At 26.5% G+C, this 20808-nt stretch overlaps 5 protein-coding genes across 7 annotated transcripts; 3 read left to right on the forward strand and 2 right to left on the reverse strand.

The window, feature by feature from the left end:
* The first annotated feature begins 274 nt into the window (after positions 1–274).
* LOC114129129 (FK506-binding protein 5-like) lies at positions 275–1710 on the forward strand. 2 transcript variants are annotated; one of them, XM_050201031.1, is made up of 2 exons: positions 275–658; positions 734–1710. In XM_050201031.1, exons 1-2 carry the CDS (start codon positions 497–499, stop codon positions 1655–1657), a joined length of 1086 nt encoding a protein of 361 aa, XP_050056988.1. In that variant the 5' UTR covers positions 275–496; the 3' UTR covers positions 1658–1710. The 2 variants fall into 2 exon arrangements, with proteins under 2 accessions (XP_050056988.1, XP_027849565.2); XM_027993764.2 differs by having other exon boundaries at positions 288–1710.
* A 203-nt stretch (positions 1711–1913) lies between these two features.
* On the reverse strand, positions 1914–4562 carry LOC114129117 (lanC-like protein 3 homolog). Its single transcript, XM_027993750.2, has 4 exons — positions 3501–4562; positions 3221–3439; positions 2317–2433; positions 1914–2259 (listed from the first exon to the last, which is right to left on the reverse strand). Exons 1-4 carry the CDS (start codon positions 4132–4134, stop codon positions 2012–2014), a joined length of 1218 nt encoding a protein of 405 aa, XP_027849551.2. The 5' UTR covers positions 4135–4562; the 3' UTR covers positions 1914–2011.
* A 282-nt stretch (positions 4563–4844) lies between these two features.
* Positions 4845–9549, forward strand: LOC114129115 (stAR-related lipid transfer protein 7, mitochondrial). Its single transcript, XM_027993747.2, has 8 exons — positions 4845–5353; positions 5953–6318; positions 6386–6594; positions 6697–6792; positions 6859–7019; positions 7695–7877; positions 8350–8434; positions 8516–9549. Exons 2-8 carry the CDS (start codon positions 5966–5968, stop codon positions 8686–8688), a joined length of 1260 nt encoding a protein of 419 aa, XP_027849548.2. The 5' UTR covers positions 4845–5353; positions 5953–5965; the 3' UTR covers positions 8689–9549.
* On the reverse strand, positions 9221–13637 carry LOC114129114 (intraflagellar transport protein 88 homolog). 2 transcript variants are annotated; one of them, XM_027993746.2, is made up of 13 exons: positions 13380–13637; positions 13254–13304; positions 12983–13164; positions 12663–12858; positions 12272–12489; positions 11978–12209; positions 11549–11893; positions 11153–11487; positions 10936–11047; positions 10636–10870; positions 10313–10570; positions 9931–10083; positions 9221–9369 (listed from the first exon to the last, which is right to left on the reverse strand). In XM_027993746.2, the coding sequence occupies exons 1-13, from the start codon at positions 13524–13526 to the stop codon at positions 9251–9253; spliced, it is 2583 nt and encodes an 860-aa protein (XP_027849547.1). In that variant the 5' UTR covers positions 13527–13637; the 3' UTR covers positions 9221–9250. The 2 variants fall into 2 exon arrangements, with proteins under 2 accessions (XP_027849547.1, XP_050056961.1); XM_050201004.1 differs by lacking the exons at positions 13254–13304; positions 13380–13637 and having other exon boundaries at positions 12663–12853; positions 12983–13105.
* A 1699-nt stretch (positions 13638–15336) lies between these two features.
* Positions 15337–18196, forward strand: LOC114129128 (uncharacterized). The gene is made up of 4 exons (XM_050197883.1): positions 15337–15474; positions 15554–15747; positions 17460–17678; positions 17807–18196. The coding sequence occupies exons 1-4, from the start codon at positions 15426–15428 to the stop codon at positions 17810–17812; spliced, it is 468 nt and encodes a 155-aa protein (XP_050053840.1). The 5' UTR covers positions 15337–15425; the 3' UTR covers positions 17813–18196.
* Positions 18197–20808: the final 2612 nt, after the last annotated feature.

The following is a 20808-nucleotide window of genomic DNA, read 5'->3' on the forward strand; positions in this document are numbered from 1 at the left end:
TTAAAAATGGCATGCAAATAACAGAATAAATTACTATAAATAATAAAGAAATCTTCTTAATTTCTTATTTTACTGTAATTATTGAACACTTAAGTGCTCAATTTCTAGTTTCAGGATGCAATAATTTATATTTTATTAAATATACAATAGTGAATATGTATTCTATGCTTAGATTATATACAATGGATGGAGCTAGGCTCTCTTGATGGGCCATGTCCCGATATTTTGAAGCACATAATATAAGCAATAAGCATATAATGCACATGTTACTCGTCGCATATTTATTCAAGAAACTGCACGCTCCCTGGGATATTTATTCAAAAAACTGCATTCTCCCTGGAAGCTCATGAATGATAACCACGATATAAACCATAGAGTTACTCTATGATATTAATGCGACGAGCACGACGGATATGATGTTCTGTGATATGATATGATATGCTCATGATTTTGAAATGTTTAATAAATTTAAATAAAAAATAATACTTTTTTATACATGGACTTAACCACTAAAAGCGAAGCATTAAAACATCATCAGAATGATGCCAGTCGTCCAATTCGACGATCAAAATCTCCAGCGACTCATCCTCCAACAATTTCAACTATTGTTGCAAAAGCTGTTACTGTTAGCAAGCTTGAAAACAACAAATTAACTGCGGTTGGTAAATATGGATTTGCATTAGCTGGTGACGTGAAGTTAAATTACTATCAACTCTTACTTTATGTTACTCAGAGTTCTATTCTCGTCAATATTATATTATCCAAAGATTTCAAGTATACTGTAAATGCAAATAATACAGTCGAATTTCTATCCAAAGAGAACTGGCATTTAAAATTTTCAAAAACAGAAGATGCTGTGGACTTTAATTCACATTTGACATTTGTGCTGTGGAAACTTAATGGGTGTAAGGAACTATTTTGGTTTGATCTTTATTATCCATCTCGTAATGACAATGTAGCCATGTTTGGTAGTGTTGTGGAGATAATTTATGTGGCAAATACAGTTCAGGGTAATACAATTGGGCCAGAAGTTTCTAATAACATTGAAGATAGCCAATACTTAAAAGTTACTGTTAATCAAGAAGGTTGGGAAAGGTCTTTATTAGGAGTTAATGAGAACACCCAAAGGATTGTATACATACCATTTGCTGAAATGGGTGCTTGGAAAATATTTACTAATGGCAAACAATGTTTATGTTTAAATGTGACTGTAAAAAAAGTTTATGAAATCAAAGAAAATGTCATAAATGATTTTATAGATAGTGTAAGTCAAGAACCATTAAATACAGCTCTTAAAAATGATTCTTCTTTGATTCAAGCAAAAGAAATTGCTGAAGATACCCAAACTAATCAAATTGCTGCTTCATCAAAAACAGTTTGTATTGAATCATTATATGAAGAATTTGAAAAATTTAAATTAGATAGTATAAAAACTAATGAGAGATTAACAAAATTAGAAGCATTGGTTATAGAAAATCCGAATAAAACAGAAAATTCAAGTGAACTAAAAAAAACTATGAAAACTTTGTATAAGAGTATAGCACGCGAGTTTCCTGTTGATCAAACATTTACTGGAAGTCAAATTCAAACAATAATCCAAAACATTTTTCATAATACGTTAATATCTTCCAATCAATCTCATTCCAAAAATGACTAATGTAAAGCCAACATACCTAATTATATTGTTATGCTATGTTGCTTGCATACTAATTTAAATGTGTTTTAATTTATACAATTATTTTTATTCACTCAAATCTTTCAGTATTGTTACATATATTTTTAAGAATTTTTAAATGATAATATACTTGGTTGAATAAAATTATATTTTAAAATGAAAGTATTACCATAGAATACTCAACCATTAAAAATATATATTAAGCTAAAATTAATCTTAAATTCAAAATCAACAATGGTTTATGTGATAAACATGCATTTTTAATAGACAATTTCATTCATAATAAACTAAAATCACAAGTTCAGATAAACCTTAAGATATTATCAAAATATTTTATTAGAACACATCTAAAAATGGAAAACTAGCTTTATCTGGTTGAGTTAAATCACTTAAATAGCACACAGTGCCAGCTAATCCTTCGTATAAACTGTACACATTGTCTGGTCTTCTAGATCCTTGAATACATTCATCAGTGAATATAAATTTACCAAATTGTACTGCTCGGTTTAAATGTTTTGTATCCCCGGTCAACCTATATAATAGTAAAAAAACATATCCATTTCCAGCTATACCATGACACAAACCTAAAATTAAAAATTAAAATTATACAACTTAAAAGCTAAAAATGTCATATGTTTTACCAGGGCCTTTTTTTAATAGTCCTTTTGTCCACACCAAATCTCCACATTTTAAACAACATTCCAAATATGACGGTTCTTTAAAAATCAAATATGCTTTAGCTAATAAGTATACAACACCTAAAAAAAAAAAAAAGATATCTTTGTAAAAAAATGATAATTTTTTTTAATATAACAATCAAAATGTCAACAAATTTTCTTAGTAATAATAATCAGAAATACCGAATATCTCACATTGTTGGTCTGTACACAGATTAAATAAAACTAATATAATAGTTTTATTTAATCTGTGGTCTGTATATGGGATATAAACAATAATAATTTTACATTGGTATTTTTTTTTACAGTTATACACATAAACCTTGGACCATATTGTAAAAAAAAAAAAAATGCAACAAACAAGAATAATATTAATAAAATAAATTATAAATAATTATAAAAATATTTTTTAAGATTATATTCTAATTATATATTTGTTAAATTTGTTTTTAAATTGAATGATGTCTTTCGATTAGAAAAGTTAAAGAATCCAGATATTATAAGTTTATTGACAATCTAAGTTTGGTTTTAAAATACTTGTTTAATATTTACTTATTTGTTCAAAAGTATAAGAACATTTAAATGTGATGCACAATGTATTATATACCTACAATATACCTAAATCAAGTTTTCTATTGGTACAAAAATAATTGGAAATATCCGAAATATTCAAATGTTTATTCTCCCATTTGGTTATGGAATCCCATTATTAAAAATTATCCAAGAGTTCACCGACATTGTTAAATGTTTAGATAGCTGTGCGAACTAGACCTACACTTTACACAGAGCTATAGATCACAAACAAATATAAGGTTTATTATTATATGTGCATCATTTACAGTTATAAACTTATAAAAATAAAAATCACCTGGAGCTCCATGACACCAGTGAACCAATTCATCATCTTCAGGTCTCTGTTTTGATCCTAATTCCTGTATTTTAGTAGGAAAATTACCAGTGAATGTTTGTAAGGATATCAATATATCTATACACTTTTTAATATCTTGCATGGCTTTTTGTTCATTTTTAATAAAACAAGGAAATGAAATTAATACTTGAAGAATTGTACATAGGCCATGAGCTGCTCCTATAGAAAAAAAAATTCTAAGCCAGGAGAATAACATCGAAATATAGAATAGAAAACTTGCCTAAATATTCTTTACCGTGATATGAGTACATAAGGGGAAACATGCTTTTATTTATTTTTGAATATTGACGACCAGATTCTATAATCGTTGAGCATATGTCAATAACATCTTGGTCCGGTATTATTTTTTTTCCAAAAACTTTTTCCAACCATAGAACTCCATAGAGATATCCTGCACGACCAACAAATAATTCATCTTCTCCAGGTTTCAAAGAATCTATTGGCTTGCAAATAGTCACTCCTTTCTCAAAATGTTTTAAATACATTTCAGCCATTTTTGTGTCACCAATCTGGTTAAATATTGCAGCATTTACAGCGTTTACTCCTGCATCTCCACAAATAAACTGATTTGATTTTTTCTGCTTAAAACTATTTTCTTTAATTTTTAAAACTTTGACTGCTTTATTCAAATAGGTTGAAGAATTGTTTTTAAATTCTTTTGATATTGCTAAATGATAAAACATATATGCAATACCAGTTGTTCCAGTATACAAAGTGTTTTTTGATGATGATGAAGCATTTTGATCAACAAGTTGCATTAAGCTATTCACTTTATCTTTCCAAAATTTGTCATTTACACATAAATCACTCTCATGACTCTTAGAATATATATTATTGAAATAACGTTTTGCCATTATCCTTAATATTACTTTATTACCTGAGTCACTTTATGTAAAACCAGAGTGCAGTCATAGAAACGACTAGTTACCAGTTATCTAGCTACTATTTTATAAAAGAATTATTAACATATTACACATATTATATTAATTATAAAAATACAAAAGCGTAGTCCATACACATATAGTCAATTCTGTACATAATACTTCACAAAACATTTCTCAAATAATTTAATAATAAAAACTAAGTACAAGTTCTATTGAGTAATAATTATTATCTATTTAATGTCATTAATTGTCCAAACGAAATTCGTATTATTTGTTTTCTTTAAAATTTTTTAATATTGTCTATTAGACTATTTTAATTTTTAACTACAGTAATAACTATTTAGTTTACTTTTAGTTGTATCTCTCCTAAATTAAAAAAAAAAAAGTAATTTTCTACAAGTGTATAAAATAATTAGTCAAATAGTCAAATCTGTTCAGTAATCACTTTAAAATTTAAAATTTAAATCGTATAACGTATAACGTAAAAATAAATATTATTTATTATTACTTTGATTTGATCCAAATATTATTCCAATATTTTAGCATAATTATTATTCACTGTATCATGATAATAATAAGTAGGGGATGTTAAACGAGTAAACGATTGATAAGTGATAACCACGGTTTAAGACAGATATCTTATATCACGGTCTTCTAAGAAAAAATGTGTTCAGTACCATTGAATAAATTAATATTATTTTCCCTTTTTTATTAACACTGAATTTTCACATGTTTGAACTATTTAGATGAAGATAACCTTGTATTTTGGACCAGAGTCAAAAACTTTTATTTATATTTTTAATGTTATATATATTAAATGTGTTTACGTCTAATGTACCTACGACTTATGAATTAAATACTTATATGTATAATATAATATTATTAATTTTGCCCACGATGATATGTCAATCAGACATCAGTAAATCAGTGAATGTCAGTCAACTGTAAAAATTAATTATGTAATTATCAGCGTGCGCCGTGCTTTCATTTAAGTATTTCGCAACGTTTAGTCGATAATCAATTTGTATTTAGACCGACGGGATTATAAATAATAATACATGTGATGCAAAAAACAACTGAGAACTGACACTTTCTATCAAACTGTATGCAACAATATTAATATGCTGCTCAAAGTTCTTTTACTGTAACGCATAGAAAATTGTATCAATTATTCAATTGGTCAACTTTTGTAAGTTTTTGATCATAATGTATTCTAATAATTACTAGGTAATTAAATATGTTGGTCTTAACAGTTTTAAGTATTGCTTTGAATAAATTAATGAAATAAATGAATAGTTGGTTATTTTTTTTAATGTATATTATTTTACTAAAGAATATTACTGAAGTGTACGATAACAACCCCTAATAGCATTCTTAAAGTTTAAATAACAATTTTAAAATAACAAGTTCTCGTATCTAGAAAATGTTTTGTGATAAGTTGAAAATTATAAAAGCGATTTTAATCATTTTCAAGACTATTTATTAACTTTAATCAATACATTTCATGATTGGTCTTTAAATAATTTATATTTATATTTCTGTGTATTTGTGTAGATATTTATTTTCGTAATAGATTTATTATTGTATTCTTATTATATTATTTATCCTATTACATATTAGAATTGTTTATAAAAATCATTTGTTTTCTTTAAACAGTTAAAATATTTTGGCATTTTTCCAAGTAGGTCTTTTTTGTATTAAATAAAAATAACACTATTTTTAGTTTTGATTCCAATTTTAAGATTCAATAATTTGTTTTCACTTTGTTTTTTTTTTTTGGAACATTAGAGTAAGCCTCACTATGTCAATTAAAAGCTTTGTTTGGAAACCAAATTTATTAATGGCATCATCAAGTTGTCGGGCACAAGCAGTATGCCGCACATTCTCAAGGCGCTGCAAAAAATCATTATCAAATGATTCATTACTATTATCTATTTTAAAAAAACGTACTAAAAGTTTTTTTAAAAAACAAGACTTTGGTGCTCATATTGCAAGAACTAAAAAGGTAATGATTGCTTGTAAAAAAATGATTACTGCAGTCAATAAGTTCAAGCAACAGTTGGCTAAACACAGAAAAAACTTGATCATGTGTGTGGCTATGGCTTTTACATTTGATTGGTATAAAGAAAGAATATGTGTTGATGAACTAATCAGGTATATTGGTTTTGTACTTTAAGATTTAATTTTTATTTAATAAATATATATTTTTATTTATTTACAGGTTACGCCAAGAATTTGGAATTGTCAAAAAATTAAATAATAAATCCACTTCAGATGATATTATGCAAGATGAGCAAAGTAGTATTTCTCAAAAAACTGATTCTAATAATAATGAACTAAAGTTATCCATGTCGAAGACAGAAAATAACCAAAACAAATTTGATTGTTCATACACTAGTTGTGATTGTCCCAGATGTAGAAACATGAGTGGTAATTTAATAATTATTATATCAATACCTACTAAGTATTAATCTTTATTTTAGTTAATATTGTAAAACATTTTTTGTAGTTTGATTTCATTTATTTTTGCAGAAGAAGGATGGGAACCTTTTACAAATGGTTCTTATTACAATGCTTGGAAAAAACCTAATATTGATTACCCAGATCAAAATTTATATATTTATAAAGGTATTTAATAAAATTTAAAAAAATAATGAATAAAAATTAAAAATTACAGTTTGTATGTTTTTATAGTGCATGGATCATTTAATGATATAACAGCATTGGACTTCATGCAAGTGCAGTTAGACCTTGACTATCGAAAAGAATGGGATAGTATGTCTGTAGACTTGGATATTTTTGATTCTGAGCCTCTTACACATAGTGATCTCATTTATTGGGAACTTCGTTGGCCGGTAATTATTATAAGTCAAAAATAAACTATTGAAATTTTTATGTGTGTAAATTTATTAGACTAAACAAATTCTCATATCAAAAGGAAAAATTGAAATTTCTCAAGTTTTCGAAGTTATTACAAAGACAAAAATACAAATTTAAATTTAAATAATTTTTTAAGGTTTGTTTTATTATTATTTTTATATATTTTCTTTAAAATTTAAAAAAAATAATAAGTCAATATGTCAACTATTTAGAAATTTAGATTTGAATAGTATTTAATAGTATACAATAAAATATATACATTATCTTTATTTTTATTTAATATTTCTCGTCTAATATAATAACAAATTTAAAAAGTTAAAATTTTTGGTAAATTACAATTATATTGTAATTGTATACATACCAAATAATAAACCAAAGTTAATAGTTTCTAATGTGTTTATATCCTTAGCGTATTCAAACTATAATTTTGATATTAAAATAAGTAGGTAGTTACTATTTAATTTTTCTTTTGTTCTAATGTTCTTTATATGTATATATATATATATTTTTTTTTTTGTTTATTAAATTAATATATTCATAGTCTGCGGCTTTAATATAGATTTTTCTTTTCAATTTTTTTCTTTTTTTTTTATTATTATTATTATTATTGTTTTATTTTAATATATATATGCTGTGTGAATGGTTTGTAGAAATGGTTTCAAAATCGTGATTACGTGTTTAAACGGCGTTACAAAATTGATGAAGATGAAAAATTAATGTTAATTGTTTGCGAAAGCGTTGAACATCCTGATTTTCCTGAGAAGAGTAATAAATGGAGAGTAAAAAATTACTGGTCATATATCGTCATCAAACCACATGAAGATTTTGATAAGGTAAGGTTCAAGTATTACTAAATGCGCTTGATTTAATTTTAAAAATTACTGAAAAATATAATTATATTATTTTTATTTAAAAACTAATTATACACAATATATTTTGTATGTACTATATTTTATGCAAACAATATCCAAATTGAATATAAATTATAATTGTAGTTGTGTTATCTTTTTACAATTTAAGATATAAAGGCTACATTACATTTTTTCTATGTCATTATCCATCTTAATATGTAACTTAAAATAGTATACTTCATCGTAAAATAAACTTAATATTAAACAATGCAGATGATAAATAAATTTATTACTATACTACCAGATACAATAATTTGTGAAATATTCATAATTTATGGTGCTTAATAATTTATAAACAAAAAGAATAAATTTTAATTTAAAGAGTTTATACATTTTATCAATAATTTATTGGCTATTAAATTCTATCATTTTGATTACATTTTATATATTATAGCCAGGAGTTGAGTTTTCAATCACTTACTTTGACGATCCTGGAGTTTCTGTTTCAAATTACCTCATGTCGTGGTACCAGTGTAAAGGTATATTATTATTATTATTATTATTATTTTTAAATTAATGCGATTCATGAATAATAAATAAAATATATTTTATTTTATCAGGAATGCCTTCATTTTTAAATGAGCAACGATTAGCTGCATTAGAATTAACAAAACGTCGCTTTGAAGAAAATAAAATTTTAAAACCTGATAAAACTAACCTAGAAACCAAACTAGATCAACCACAGAATCAAACATCTTGGATTTCTTGGCTTTTTGGATACTTTTTATTTTAAATGACATTATTGAATGTAAGATAGTTATTAAATAGTCAATAAAAGAAAAAAAAGTTAATGCAAAAACCTAAATAAAATAATGACTGTATTTTACTTGCATCCCGTAAGATTGTTAAGAATTTACAATATTCCAATAGGTAAATTGCGTCCTAAATGTTTGGACACAACTTACTTATTATATTTATTGATGGTTTATTTGCTTCCTAAACGATAATTTCGATTACAATATGATTGAGAACTTTAGAATTATAAAAATTAAGCGTAATAGTCAATAAAGTATTGACGATAATGACCATTCTCAATCGTACTTCTATCATAATTTCTTATCAATATAATTTTATTATATTGTTACGAAATTATCAATTAAAATACGATTAACATAATTGAAATACAACTGGTAAGTTGCGTCCTAACCACTTGGATGTAACTTATCTTTGATAATAATTAACAAGTAACTTGTGTCGAAACTATTCGGATGTAAGTTACTTGCTTTTATCAATTTGGGACGCAAGTAGTTTGTACTGAAAATAATTCCTATTGTTATTAAATAATATGTACATAATTATTCCGGTAAAAGGTCTTGAACTTGTTCATCTGCAAATTCTTTTTCTAATGATGTGATTGGTCTTGATGTGGATGTGCGTGGTCTTTGTGAGGGTCCCAATGGATCATTATACATTTCTATATGAAAATATTAATTATTTATAATTACATACATTATAGCATTGATTATAGTTATTACTGTTAGTGCTGTAACTAGCCTTCATTGTGTCTCTTAAGTATATTATGAAAATATTGTTCTTATCATATTGTTTTTAATTATAATTAATATATAAAATACTTAAGGTTCACAAACACATATATCATTTTTTTAATTGTGTGAAATATTGTTGTACAATTTTACTTATGTAAATGATTATAATATTATAAGTATTATGGTCGAGTTAAAAAATTTGGTGATTACTTAATATGCTGTTTATCTCTAGCTACAGCACTCATTACAATTATAGTGATGCCCAATCCATTAAACAATTTTTCAGATGAATAAAATGTATAAAAAATAATACAATTTCCTTCTTATTTAAATTTTGTTTTCATTATTATTATACATATTTATTTTGTTATTGGCCTGCACATATGTAATATTTTACTGTTGTGGGCCTTCAAAGAAAAAATGTCGGGCATCACTGCACTGCACTATATAATATTGAAAATTATATCAATGATAATATGTTTAATTACCGTTTGGTAATTTTGCTTCTGGGTGAACATAAATGTTCATTTCATCAGAAATATTTTGTCGAGAATATGCACTTGTTAAAGGCATAGATGTTGTAATTAAAGCTGTTCCTCCTCTAGATGTCCGAGGTCTTTGTGAAGAATCACTTGCTAAACCTTAATATCATTTAAAAGTTATTTATAAAAATGTTTAATTAAGTTTAGTCAATGGACATTTAAATGTACAATTAATTTTAATTCAATAATCATAAACTAAAAGACTGATCACAAATATTTTTTTTTACTTATGATATATTTTTTTACATATTTACATTTTACATCTTTTATACCTAATTAGTAATTTATATAGTAAGAATTAGCTGTGTAATAAATGTAATTTTTATACCTGAATCTTTAGGGCTGTTGTGTACATAAATATTCGTTTCTCCTGAAGCTGTTTGCTTTTGGACATAGTTATTTGTATTAGAAGTCGTAACCATACCTGTTCCACCCCTTGTTTCCATTGTCTTACGGTACCCAGTTCGTGCTGTACTTATACGTTCTCTAATATCTTTAGCTTTTTCAGCTTTTCTCAACAATTCACTGTATTCTGATGCTTCTTTTAGTCCCAAATCTGTACATATTCTGATTAATAATTTGAGACCTAATTTATAAAATTTACTGTTTTTAATCTGATATTCTTGTTTGTTTAAATTAGTGTTAGCATACACTCTGTATTGTCTGGAAATCTATTTAAAACATCCTTGTATGTTTGTAAAGCCAATTGAAAATGTCCTGCTCTTCTATAACAAGATCCAATTAACATGTACCATTTTGGTTCAGCTGGCTGCATGAGGGATGCTTGTTCAAAGTAATCTACTGCTTTTTCCGGTACTTTCATTTCAACAAAATATGCTCCTAACCAATCCAACACTTCTAGGTTTGAAGGATAATGACGGTATGACTAAAATTTGATTAAATGATTAAATTAAAAAAAAAAAAAAAAAAACAAAAATAATTATCTGAAACCTCATAATAATAATGGTATGCTTGTTGCTTATCGTTAATGTTTTCATAAATATCGCCTAATTTTTGTAAGACACCAACATCGTCAGGAACTATACTCAACAGTTGTAAATACCTTAATTCAAAATATATATTATAATAATATCAATACAATCATTATCCAAAATAAAATTATTATTGTATGTGTAAATAATATAAGTTGATATTTGTGCATAGTTACCACTCTATGGCTTGTTCCAGATCTCCAATCATTTCATTTAATGAAGCGATTTGATAAATAACTTCCGGATGATTACTAATAATAACATGAAGCTTTTGAAAACAATCCATCGCATCATCCAAATGCCCAAGTTGTTTATTAGTTAAACCCAAGTTGTACATTGCTTCTGAGCACATTATGTCTTTTTCTAAAGCGAGTGTATAAAGTTCTTTTGCTTTGTAGTAATCTTGTTTGACAAAGAAGCAGTTTCCTTGATTGACACATGCTAGGCTATTATATGAATCTGTTTCACAGGCAGCTATTGAAGTTCTTTCTGCTTGTTCTAAATCACCTTTCTATAAATTGCATATACATAAATGTCAAATGATTTAATGTCATGTTTAGTAATGGACATACTAAAAAATGTATGAATGACAAGTTTGTAGCAGCTGCACTCGCTACTTTACTGTCCTTGTTGTCGAACGCTTTGAGTGTATCAATTGCTGATGTTATGTTATTTTGATAAAGAAATCCAACGGCTTTGTTTATCTCTAAGTGACCAGCTAAGTACGAATAACGGGACATTTTAATAGTGTCCAAGCACCAACTATACCCTTCAGTAAATGTATCTTCAATAATTGATGATATTAGATGTGCTGCGTTTAGAATTGTTTTTTCAAAATTTGATTTAATTTGTTTTTCATATTTTGTTAGTGGATCAGATTTTATAGCTTCTGCTAGGAGTGTTGCTTCAATATCATCCTAAACATTTATTAAACATATATTTCAAATAATATCTTAAAAATTAATTAATCAACTAATTATTAAAAAACATTTATTTCATACAGAATTTGCAGCATACTTGTCTTCAAAATCTATATCTAATGATATTTCTAACATTTGCTTGAATATTTGTTTTGATTTATCTTTATTGCCTGACATATAATAGCATAGCAAGGCATGCATTCCTGCTTTAAACATAGGTTTCTCATGCATAATATATTCAAAGTTTGAACAAGCATCTTCATACTTGCCTAGTTTCAAAAATATTACACCAATATTATGTGTGATAGCTCGCCTAAACACAAATAACTAATAAGTAATTTAGAACTTATTTATTATAAAATACATTTAATTTACTTGAAACTTTTATTGGTGTTTGGAACTTGATCAAGAGCCATTCGATACATTTTAATTGCTTTTTCAGGTTGTCCAATCTTTTCATAAATATTAGCAACATTTACTCTCATTCGTGCACCATTTTGAAACAAACGATTCTTAGAAATCACTTGATATGTATTTAAAGCTTCTGTATACATTTCATTTGCTGCATACTGGTTACCTAATGTAAATAACACCTAAACAATGAATACCTAATTAAATACTATTTGTGATCATGAGTGATTTTCTAAAATTATTAAATATTTATGCAATATTACTAGTTTAGATATTGAAAATAATAAAATATCTAAGAAGAAACAAATAATATAGGTAATAAAATGAATTTAAAAATATAACTGAATGTAAGTACCAAAAAGGTCAGATCAATATTGTGAGAATCGTTCAGTCCTGCTTGTTCTTGCATTCTAATTAAACTTCTTTCCTTATTTGAAGCATCTTTTGACTTCTCCAATCCCATCTGGAAATCTCCTCTAGCTTCAGCCAAACAGGCTTCATTTACTAAATCATGAATGCGTTTTTCAAGTTTTTTGATTTTATCTTCTATTCTAAATCATTTTGTTAATTTAAACATGTTTAATGTTTGATATCATTATTATTGTGTAATAAACAAAAAAGATAGGGAGTATAATGCATACTAATCCGTCCTATAATTCTATATGTGTTAGGTACCTTTCTTCTTTGTTTGGTTCTGACATGATCATATTTCTTGAGGGCTGACTTAAAACATCATAAGTTGACGAATGTGATGTGTAACCAGCTCCTCTGACAGCTGTTGCTGGTCTGTTTGATGATTCTGAACCACTTCTAGAGCTTTCTGGTCTCAAAACTAATGCTTGTGGGTCTTTTATTTGCTTTTAAAATAAAAATATTGTTAAATCAATGCATAGTTTATATTTTATATTCCATAATATGAACCGTAAGTATAGGTAATTTTACTTACTGGTGTTGTGGCAAATGGTAGAGGAAGACCCGTTGGTGCTTTGGTGGACATCTGTAAGAAAAACATTGATTTCAATTTTTTTTTCAAAGTTTATTTTTAATATTGAAATGGAAGTATTATATTAACTGATGCCCTTCTGCTATAAGATGACCGTAGTGCGTGTCTAAGAATTTCCTCTGGATCTTCTTTTGCCCCATCTAAATGGTAATCATATTGTGAGTACATGTCACTATCATAAGCATTAAACTTATTTTTAAGATGTGCTGAATCCATTTTTAAGTTACTCAGAATTAATCAATTGATATAAAGATTATTAGTTAAATAAAAATGCATCTGGTTTTAATTTCTCATTTGTGTATACTAATGGTATCATTGGTATCCCATAGTAACGCCAGAACGCCTTACTTAGAACAGAAACTACTTCATCATTTGTTATTGCAAATATTTTTAAATAGATTATTTGAACGTTTAATGGCATAACTCATAATAAACTGTACATTTTAGATTTTAGTTTATGGTTATCAATTAAATTTTTTAGTTTTAGTATATCCATAATTTTTTTAAACAAAAATAATTTTAGATGTCCAAGTTTATACACAATTGTTTTGGCTAGGATAAATTACTTCATTATCAAGAGTTTTTCAGTCTTTCAGAAAAAATATTTACGATCGGTTATTATTTATTACTTATTTAGTCTATATTTATTATATATACATTCACAATTCTCAATAACGAGTAAATAATCATTAGAATTTTACGTATTAATTTTGCTATAAATTATAATTATATAATGTTTGTTAGAAGACAATTCATATTATGTTATCTTACTATTTGTTCGATACATATTCGTCATTACTAAATAAAATTGTTTATACAATTTTCTATTTTTAAAAAATAATGTAGGTAGTCATTTTTTTAGTGAATTATTACTTATATTTTTTTTTATTATTATTATTTAAATTATAATTAAAAACAAATTATTTAATATTTTATTTTATTTTATCGTGTGTACACTGTATTCATAAAAACAAATTATTCTATTTTCAAATTATTTAATATTTTATTGTGTGTACTGTATTCATAAAAACAAATTATTTTATATTATTTGACTATTTGACTAATCTGTGTGCAATATAATTTGTGATATTATTACTATTATTATATTAGGCATTTTTTTATAATAAATAATTTAATATTTGAGCTAATTTTATTAGAAAGTAAACTGTAATGTACTTATTTACGGAAAAACAGATACATTTGGATATTTTGTCCTAGATTCGAAATTTAACGATGAACTTTAATATTTACGAATAATTTGTTTTTGACGAAATTTAAACTAAATTCAACTTATTATTACTTATTAGTGTCTAAAATAGGTTAGGTCAGCTGTATCACAAAATAACAGTACAAAAAAAAAAAATTTAAATGAATAAAGCTTAAGAAATACATAGATTAAATAGTTTTTTATTTTTTTTTATCAGCTATCATAATTCATAGTACCTACCGATTTATTATTTGTAGTTATTATACTTTAGGCACAACAATTTGAGATAATATCCAACCAAACATTTACTAACCCTTTAGAATAAGTTTTATATGTTTATGAACTGATAACCTGAAACTAAAACACTGGCATTGATCATAAATTGCAACATTTAATACTTTTATGTTTTTCAAAAATATGTTAGATACTTAACTACAAAATGTATCCTAACATTGTTAAATTAAACGTAGTAGAGTAATACTTCTATCCGTAAATCTCTTTTAAATATTCGTGGGATCAAATTTAAAAATGCATATAGCTTTCGTTAGGTCTATACGAAAATATGTCTGCACGTCTTCATACAGAGTTAAATAGTTAAATATAATTTTATTATATACAGCGTAGGTGGACGTTGACAATTTAATAGTATAAAACGATTGCAGCGGACTTAAATAATATATAATACGGTATAATACCAACAGCGGACGTAAACAATATTAGATTTAGCAATGGCATCAACCGCTGATGAAAGAAAGGTGAATGAATGAAAGAACACATTGATTGGGTTAGAATTGATGGATAAAAAAGGGTTTTCAAGGTTGTTTTTATCGGTTTATCCTGTATAAATAGTAGGTAATTTTTTCTATGGATACGTATTAACAATTTATTCGTTCGAATTCACTCCTAAGATGAAGACATCATATTTTTGTGTTCTCCTAATGTCGGTATTAGTAGCCCAGGAAAGTATTTTTGAACTTTTACTTTTGATATATAATGGTACAAATTTGATTTTAATTATATTATATATTTTTTAAATAGATTTCATCTGAGGAGATTTCTGAGCTTGATAGAACGGCAATGAGCTTAATATATTCTTTGGTTGACATTGTAGAAATACCATATAGAAAATTTGAAAATGTTTTAAATCCATCGGTAGCTGGTGAAAAAAAAGAACCATTTTTAAAAGATGTCCTAGCCAAACTTAATCAGAAAAAAGAAGAAATCGAAAAGGTAATGATATTTTTGATTAGTTTCACTACTATACAAGTATACAACATAATATAAGATAAATAGTACAGGTTAGTACAATTATTTTGGTTTGATTGTATTTATGATTTATAATTGTTTATTATATTAAAATTTTAAGAGTCTGCTTTAAATATATTTTTTATCGTAATTATTTGAAAACCGTTAAAATCATAAATTATCTGTGAAAAACAAAATTATTAATAGAAGATATAATCATCCACGATAAATTGAAAATGTTTTATATAAAGTTATACTATTATTTTAAAATGTGGAGTAGTTAGTTAAATTATATATATATATTGTAGAAGAAAAAAATTATTCACTATGTAGAATATCGATCATTTCTAAGAAATGTTTGTTATGGAAAGTAATTACTGTATTGTACAATCATTTAGGAAATATGCCTATTTTACGGTTAAGGAATGTCTAAAATCTATTTAATAAGAAACGAGGTATAAAGTTTCTATGTACAATGTTCTCGAAACTTTTAAGTACATTTTATATGAACGTATGAATGTTTTTTTTTTGGAATGTTCTTTTTGTACAACAAGTGGGACAATATTTTGCACGATATGTGGATTTGTTTCCATGATCTAGTTAATTTCAATAAATTTAACATTAAGACCGTCAATAATAATAATTTATTCACATAATTTGTTTCTACGAATGTTCGACAATTTTAGATTCTGAACGGAGTGATGAATGTATTGATTCTACAATGATGTGTGTTTTTTTTTGTGTCTGTGTATAGCATAACTAGTCGAAATAATGCTTCAATTTCAAACATTTTCTGAAAGTTTTCAAAAAAATCTACAAAAACAAAAATAAAGTGACGGAAAAATGGGAATTTTTTATGCAAAACCAGTTTTCAACCAAATCGATTTTTTTTAATATGGTTGTAAATCAAAAACTAATCATTGTAAATACTTGAAATTTTTACCAAATGCTTATATTAGTGTTATCTATACACAGTTAAATTTAAATTTTTTGAGCTATTTATAGACCACTGAAATTTTAAATTTTTCTGAAAATTTTTTTTTGAAGTGTTGATAACATTTTTTTGGCCTAGTCAAAATACTTGAAAATTTAATACAAAGTTCTTCATAAGTCATTAAAAAATTACAAGAATATAGGCACAATTTTTTTTATTAGCATTTGAAGTTCAAATATTGACAAAAATTCGTCAAAATCATGAATATTTGCAAATTATTTTTTAAGTATAATTTATAAAATTTTTTGTATGAGTAGCTAAGAGTTGAAAATTTAATACAAGATTTTCTATAAGTTTAGCTTACAATAATTATAAAATCACTAAATTTTGGTGTATTCAGACCATTAAAACATTAACCACCTTTTTCACCAACTATGGGAAATTATAGCCTAGGGCGACCTAGGCTCACAAATCATCTTTGTTCAGAATCGTTTTTCGTATACAATAATACCTATCATTTGATTCAAATTTAAAATTGAACACTCATATAACACATAATAGTGATCCACACGGTACCTAATGTACAGTAGTTCGGTACCCACTTACCCGCTTTTTTATATTCAAATTTAAAAATATTAGTTATTAGCTATAAACCAATATAATGAAAGATAACTAACAGATACACAATTAATGTTTGTATATTGCACATTTATACACATATCAATAAATATATTAAAATATAACGTTTTAATTTTATTTTAAGACCTACTTGGAATCACTATCACCGGAATTAAGAGAATTCAAAAAGAAGAAATTAATCGAGTATGCCAATAATTCGCAAAGAATAGCTAACTCAATTCGGGATACTAGTAAAGCAGCCAGGTTGATGATAAATACATATTTCAATACCCTACCAAAAAATGTCCAGAACAAAATAATTGATTTGGGAAAAGATCTTAATAATATTTTACATAAAATAAAGGTAAAATCAAAAAAATCAAAAAAATAAATAAAGATCGTTAAGTTTTATATAGATATTTAAATTATTTAATAATAAACTAATCTAATTTATAGACAATTGAAAAATAAAACATACAATTTTTGTAACAGGCATAATTCAAAAATGAATCTCCTGCTGAAGAAAATACATAACTCATCTTGATCAAAATTCAAAAGTATTTGTAAGAACCAACAAATCATGTCGTCAATATTATAGAATCTTTTTAAACTAGGTACCTATACCACCTACGACTAATGATTATGGATTCATAATTTTATTTTTTATTATTGTTTTATTTATTTAACTATGTATATTTTCATCTAACCTTCTTCATCGTTTATAATGAACTCAAAACATTAAAACAACACCACTATTATATTGTAATATGTATGTAGTTTATTAATACATATTTATAATTATTAAATTATAACTTGTACACATAATATGATATATCTTAATAACTAAAATATTTTTTAATAAAATATAATAACATATTTATATATTATTATGTTCACTAATATGGTTGAATTAAGATCCTTCGAAAATTATTTTCAATTTATGTATGAAAATATTTTACTTATACTTTTATAATATAATTTTTTTTAAGTAGAATTCAATATATAATTTTAAAATCGTACTAAATATTAAACTATACATATAATCATGTTATAATTATGAAGTAAAGCTGTTATTATAATTGTATAAAAATAATTATTTTAATTAAATCATTAAAATAATATTCATACTAACGCCCCAAAAGTTAATTTAAAAATAATTCAAAATACACTTCGGATTTTTTTCTATGTTGTAACTAGCAAGCTTAGTACTAGATTTTGTTTTTAAAAACTATTATCACATTTTTAGCGCTTTAATTTCAATTGTATTAAGCGAATTTTAATTTATAAACTTTTATATCATACAAAAATTGATAGTATAATATTTTTATAATTTGTAAATACTAAACTTCTATTAATGACTAAAAGAAGTGAAAATATGACTTACAATTTTTCTCTAACCAATTCCAAATATATAGTATTATAGTTACTGACAAATTTAAATATTTTTTTCATATTTAAAATTAAACAACAGTAATAGTATAAAATATACTAACATTTTGTCTGAAGTATGATACTATTTTTTGAGTTACGATAGTTACATTGAAAATTATGCATATGGGACGCGGCCACGCGGGTGTTATAGTTGTGACTTGTGACTTGTAAACTTAATATCGCACTTATAATAATTTACATAGTAATATTCAAACTATTTAGCATACATCGAACAAGCAAATAATGCTCAATCGTCTTAGTATATACAATAATATAATTACCCATAAAAACTATATGTTTGTAAATTTATTGCGATGGTCTAAACACTCTAAACTCTAAATTCTAAATAACTTATATAAAACGAATATCAATCACAAAAATATTATATATTTATATACCCGTAGTGTGCAATAATTTATTGTATTTAACAGGTGTTACACCACTTATATTTTATCAATTTCATCATTATAATATAAATTTATGTAGTTATACATTATAGTCACTTGTCATTTTACATCCATTCTGTATTATCAAGGAGTCTCGCTGTAAAACAATAAGATTAGCCTTTCAGAAATGCATGTGCCGAAAGAGCCTCGTTTTATCGTTTGTATCGTGTGTATTGTTATCAGGCCATCGATAAAGTAAAATATTTGATAGTTAACAATGTGTATCAATTTAATATATTAAATTTTACTCAGTAAAATTAAATGCCTTGTCAAATATTAGTTTATAAATAACATTAAACTCCTTTTATATTATTTTCCGATTTGTATTAAATAGGTATGTCACTGATACCACGCAGTGACATGTTTTAATTTTTACAATATAACATGTTATAATGTTATATGTTACTTTCAGTTAAACATTAATGACGAAGACACCGATAAATAAAATACTAATATAAACATTTGGAGAAAAATTCACAGTATCTACGGTAATTTTTTTATTTGTTTTTTGATATAAAAACACAATAATAAAATCAATTGATGAAGATTTCTTTTTTTATTTGTAAAATTTATTACACACTTGATAAACATAACATAATAATTATCTTAAGTACCTATTCGTTCAGACTTACTCGTCGTCGTCTCTAAGTCAGTCGAGTTTACCCAATAACAACAACACAATCTTCTGTACCGAACTTGAGAAGTCGCCTCCCTAGTCTTGGTAGGACCTACGACTTACATCGACCTACACCGGATATGTTGCCATTCTTTTGGTTGCACTGATGACTTAATGTCGGCTGTTGTGCAGATTGTCTCTATTCCAGTATTCCATCGCCGTCACTTTCGGTGGTATAATCAGAGGCTATTTTCGTATCGCCATGTACCTTTAATTACGACGTACACGAGGGCTGCTGACTTCGTACGTCGGTTTGTACGCCGCGACAACGAATTACGGAACTCCGTTATCTGTTCGATGATCATTTCTGTAGATGGTGTTTATGGTTCGACTTCACCGAGGATCGAACTCTCACAACCGAGAACCCTTATTTGGGCACGAGGACTCCCGGGTTTTGCGCCTTGCGGCTACAACCACGGACCTCACGTTAGCGCTGTGCGCTAGTCGAGAGTCGCGGAGGTTTACGGTCGGCGTACGGCGGGTTGGATCCGGTTTCGGTGTGTCCGCGTCCCGGACGCCGGCCCCGTCTGACCAGTCCATTTTAGTCACCTTTTACGACAAACAAGGAATACTGAGGCTGTATTCTATCCTGGGTCCCAGCTCCAGGGCCCAACTCCTCGTCATCCCTTGACGTGTGAGCACGCCCCGGTCAGGACGCACTCAGGCGTGACCCACCGCTTGTGCCACTTGCGCCTTGCGTGCTCACTATTTGGGCAGTACTACTGCCACCGAAAAAAGACGTTGACACAGTATCCGTATTACACCGCAGAAAAGTCACCGTCATTGGAAGTTTTAAAGAGTTCCGTGCAGTCGACGTACGTAACGCATTGGCAAGTTCTATTGAATTTCCAAGACACAATGGTATTTTTGGTACCTATATTACTTTCAGTTATTTCACCGACGAACAACAACGTCGATGATTCATCAACAATATTACGAAA

The sequence above is a fragment of the Aphis gossypii genome, chromosome 1, assembly GCF_020184175.1.
Source record: "Aphis gossypii isolate Hap1 chromosome 1, ASM2018417v2, whole genome shotgun sequence".
Classification (NCBI taxonomy): Eukaryota; Metazoa; Arthropoda; class Insecta; order Hemiptera; family Aphididae; genus Aphis; species Aphis gossypii.

What these genes read in the sequence shown, in the direction of transcription:
- LOC114129129 (XM_027993764.2), top strand. Translation starts at nt 497, where the DNA reads ATGGACTTAACCACTAAAAGCGAAGCATTAAAACATCATCAGAATGAT.
- LOC114129117 (XM_027993750.2), bottom strand. Translation starts at nt 4,134, where the DNA reads ATGGCAAAACGTTATTTCAATAATATATATTCTAAGAGTCATGAGAGT. An exon ending in TCACGGTAAAGAATATTTAG is followed by an intron (nt 3,440 to 3,500) that starts GCAAGTTTTCTA and finishes TTTTTTCTATAG; the next exon opens with GAGCAGCTCATGGCCTATGT. An exon ending in CTGGTGTCATGGAGCTCCAG is followed by an intron (nt 2,434 to 3,220) that starts GTGATTTTTATT and finishes TTTTTTTTTTAG; the next exon opens with GTGTTGTATACTTATTAGCT.
- LOC114129115 (XM_027993747.2), top strand. Translation starts at nt 5,966, where the DNA reads ATGTCAATTAAAAGCTTTGTTTGGAAACCAAATTTATTAATGGCATCA. An exon ending in CAGATGTAGAAACATGAGTG is followed by an intron (nt 6,595 to 6,696) that starts GTAATTTAATAA and finishes TTATTTTTGCAG; the next exon opens with AAGAAGGATGGGAACCTTTT. An exon ending in GTCGTGGTACCAGTGTAAAG is followed by an intron (nt 8,435 to 8,515) that starts GTATATTATTAT and finishes TTATTTTATCAG; the next exon opens with GAATGCCTTCATTTTTAAAT.
- LOC114129114 (XM_027993746.2), bottom strand. Translation starts at nt 13,526, where the DNA reads ATGGATTCAGCACATCTTAAAAATAAGTTTAATGCTTATGATAGTGAC. An exon ending in CTTATAGCAGAAGGGCATCA is followed by an intron (nt 13,305 to 13,379) that starts GTTAATATAATA and finishes TTTTTCTTACAG; the next exon opens with ATGTCCACCAAAGCACCAAC. An exon ending in GAACCAAACAAAGAAGAAAG is followed by an intron (nt 12,859 to 12,982) that starts GTACCTAACACA and finishes AAAATGATTTAG; the next exon opens with AATAGAAGATAAAATCAAAA.
- LOC114129128 (XM_050197883.1), top strand. Translation starts at nt 15,426, where the DNA reads ATGAAGACATCATATTTTTGTGTTCTCCTAATGTCGGTATTAGTAGCC. An exon ending in AATGTCGGTATTAGTAGCCC is followed by an intron (nt 15,475 to 15,553) that starts AGGAAAGTATTT and finishes TATTTTTTAAAT; the next exon opens with AGATTTCATCTGAGGAGATT. An exon ending in AAAAAGAAGAAATCGAAAAG is followed by an intron (nt 15,748 to 17,459) that starts GTAATGATATTT and finishes TTTTATTTTAAG; the next exon opens with ACCTACTTGGAATCACTATC.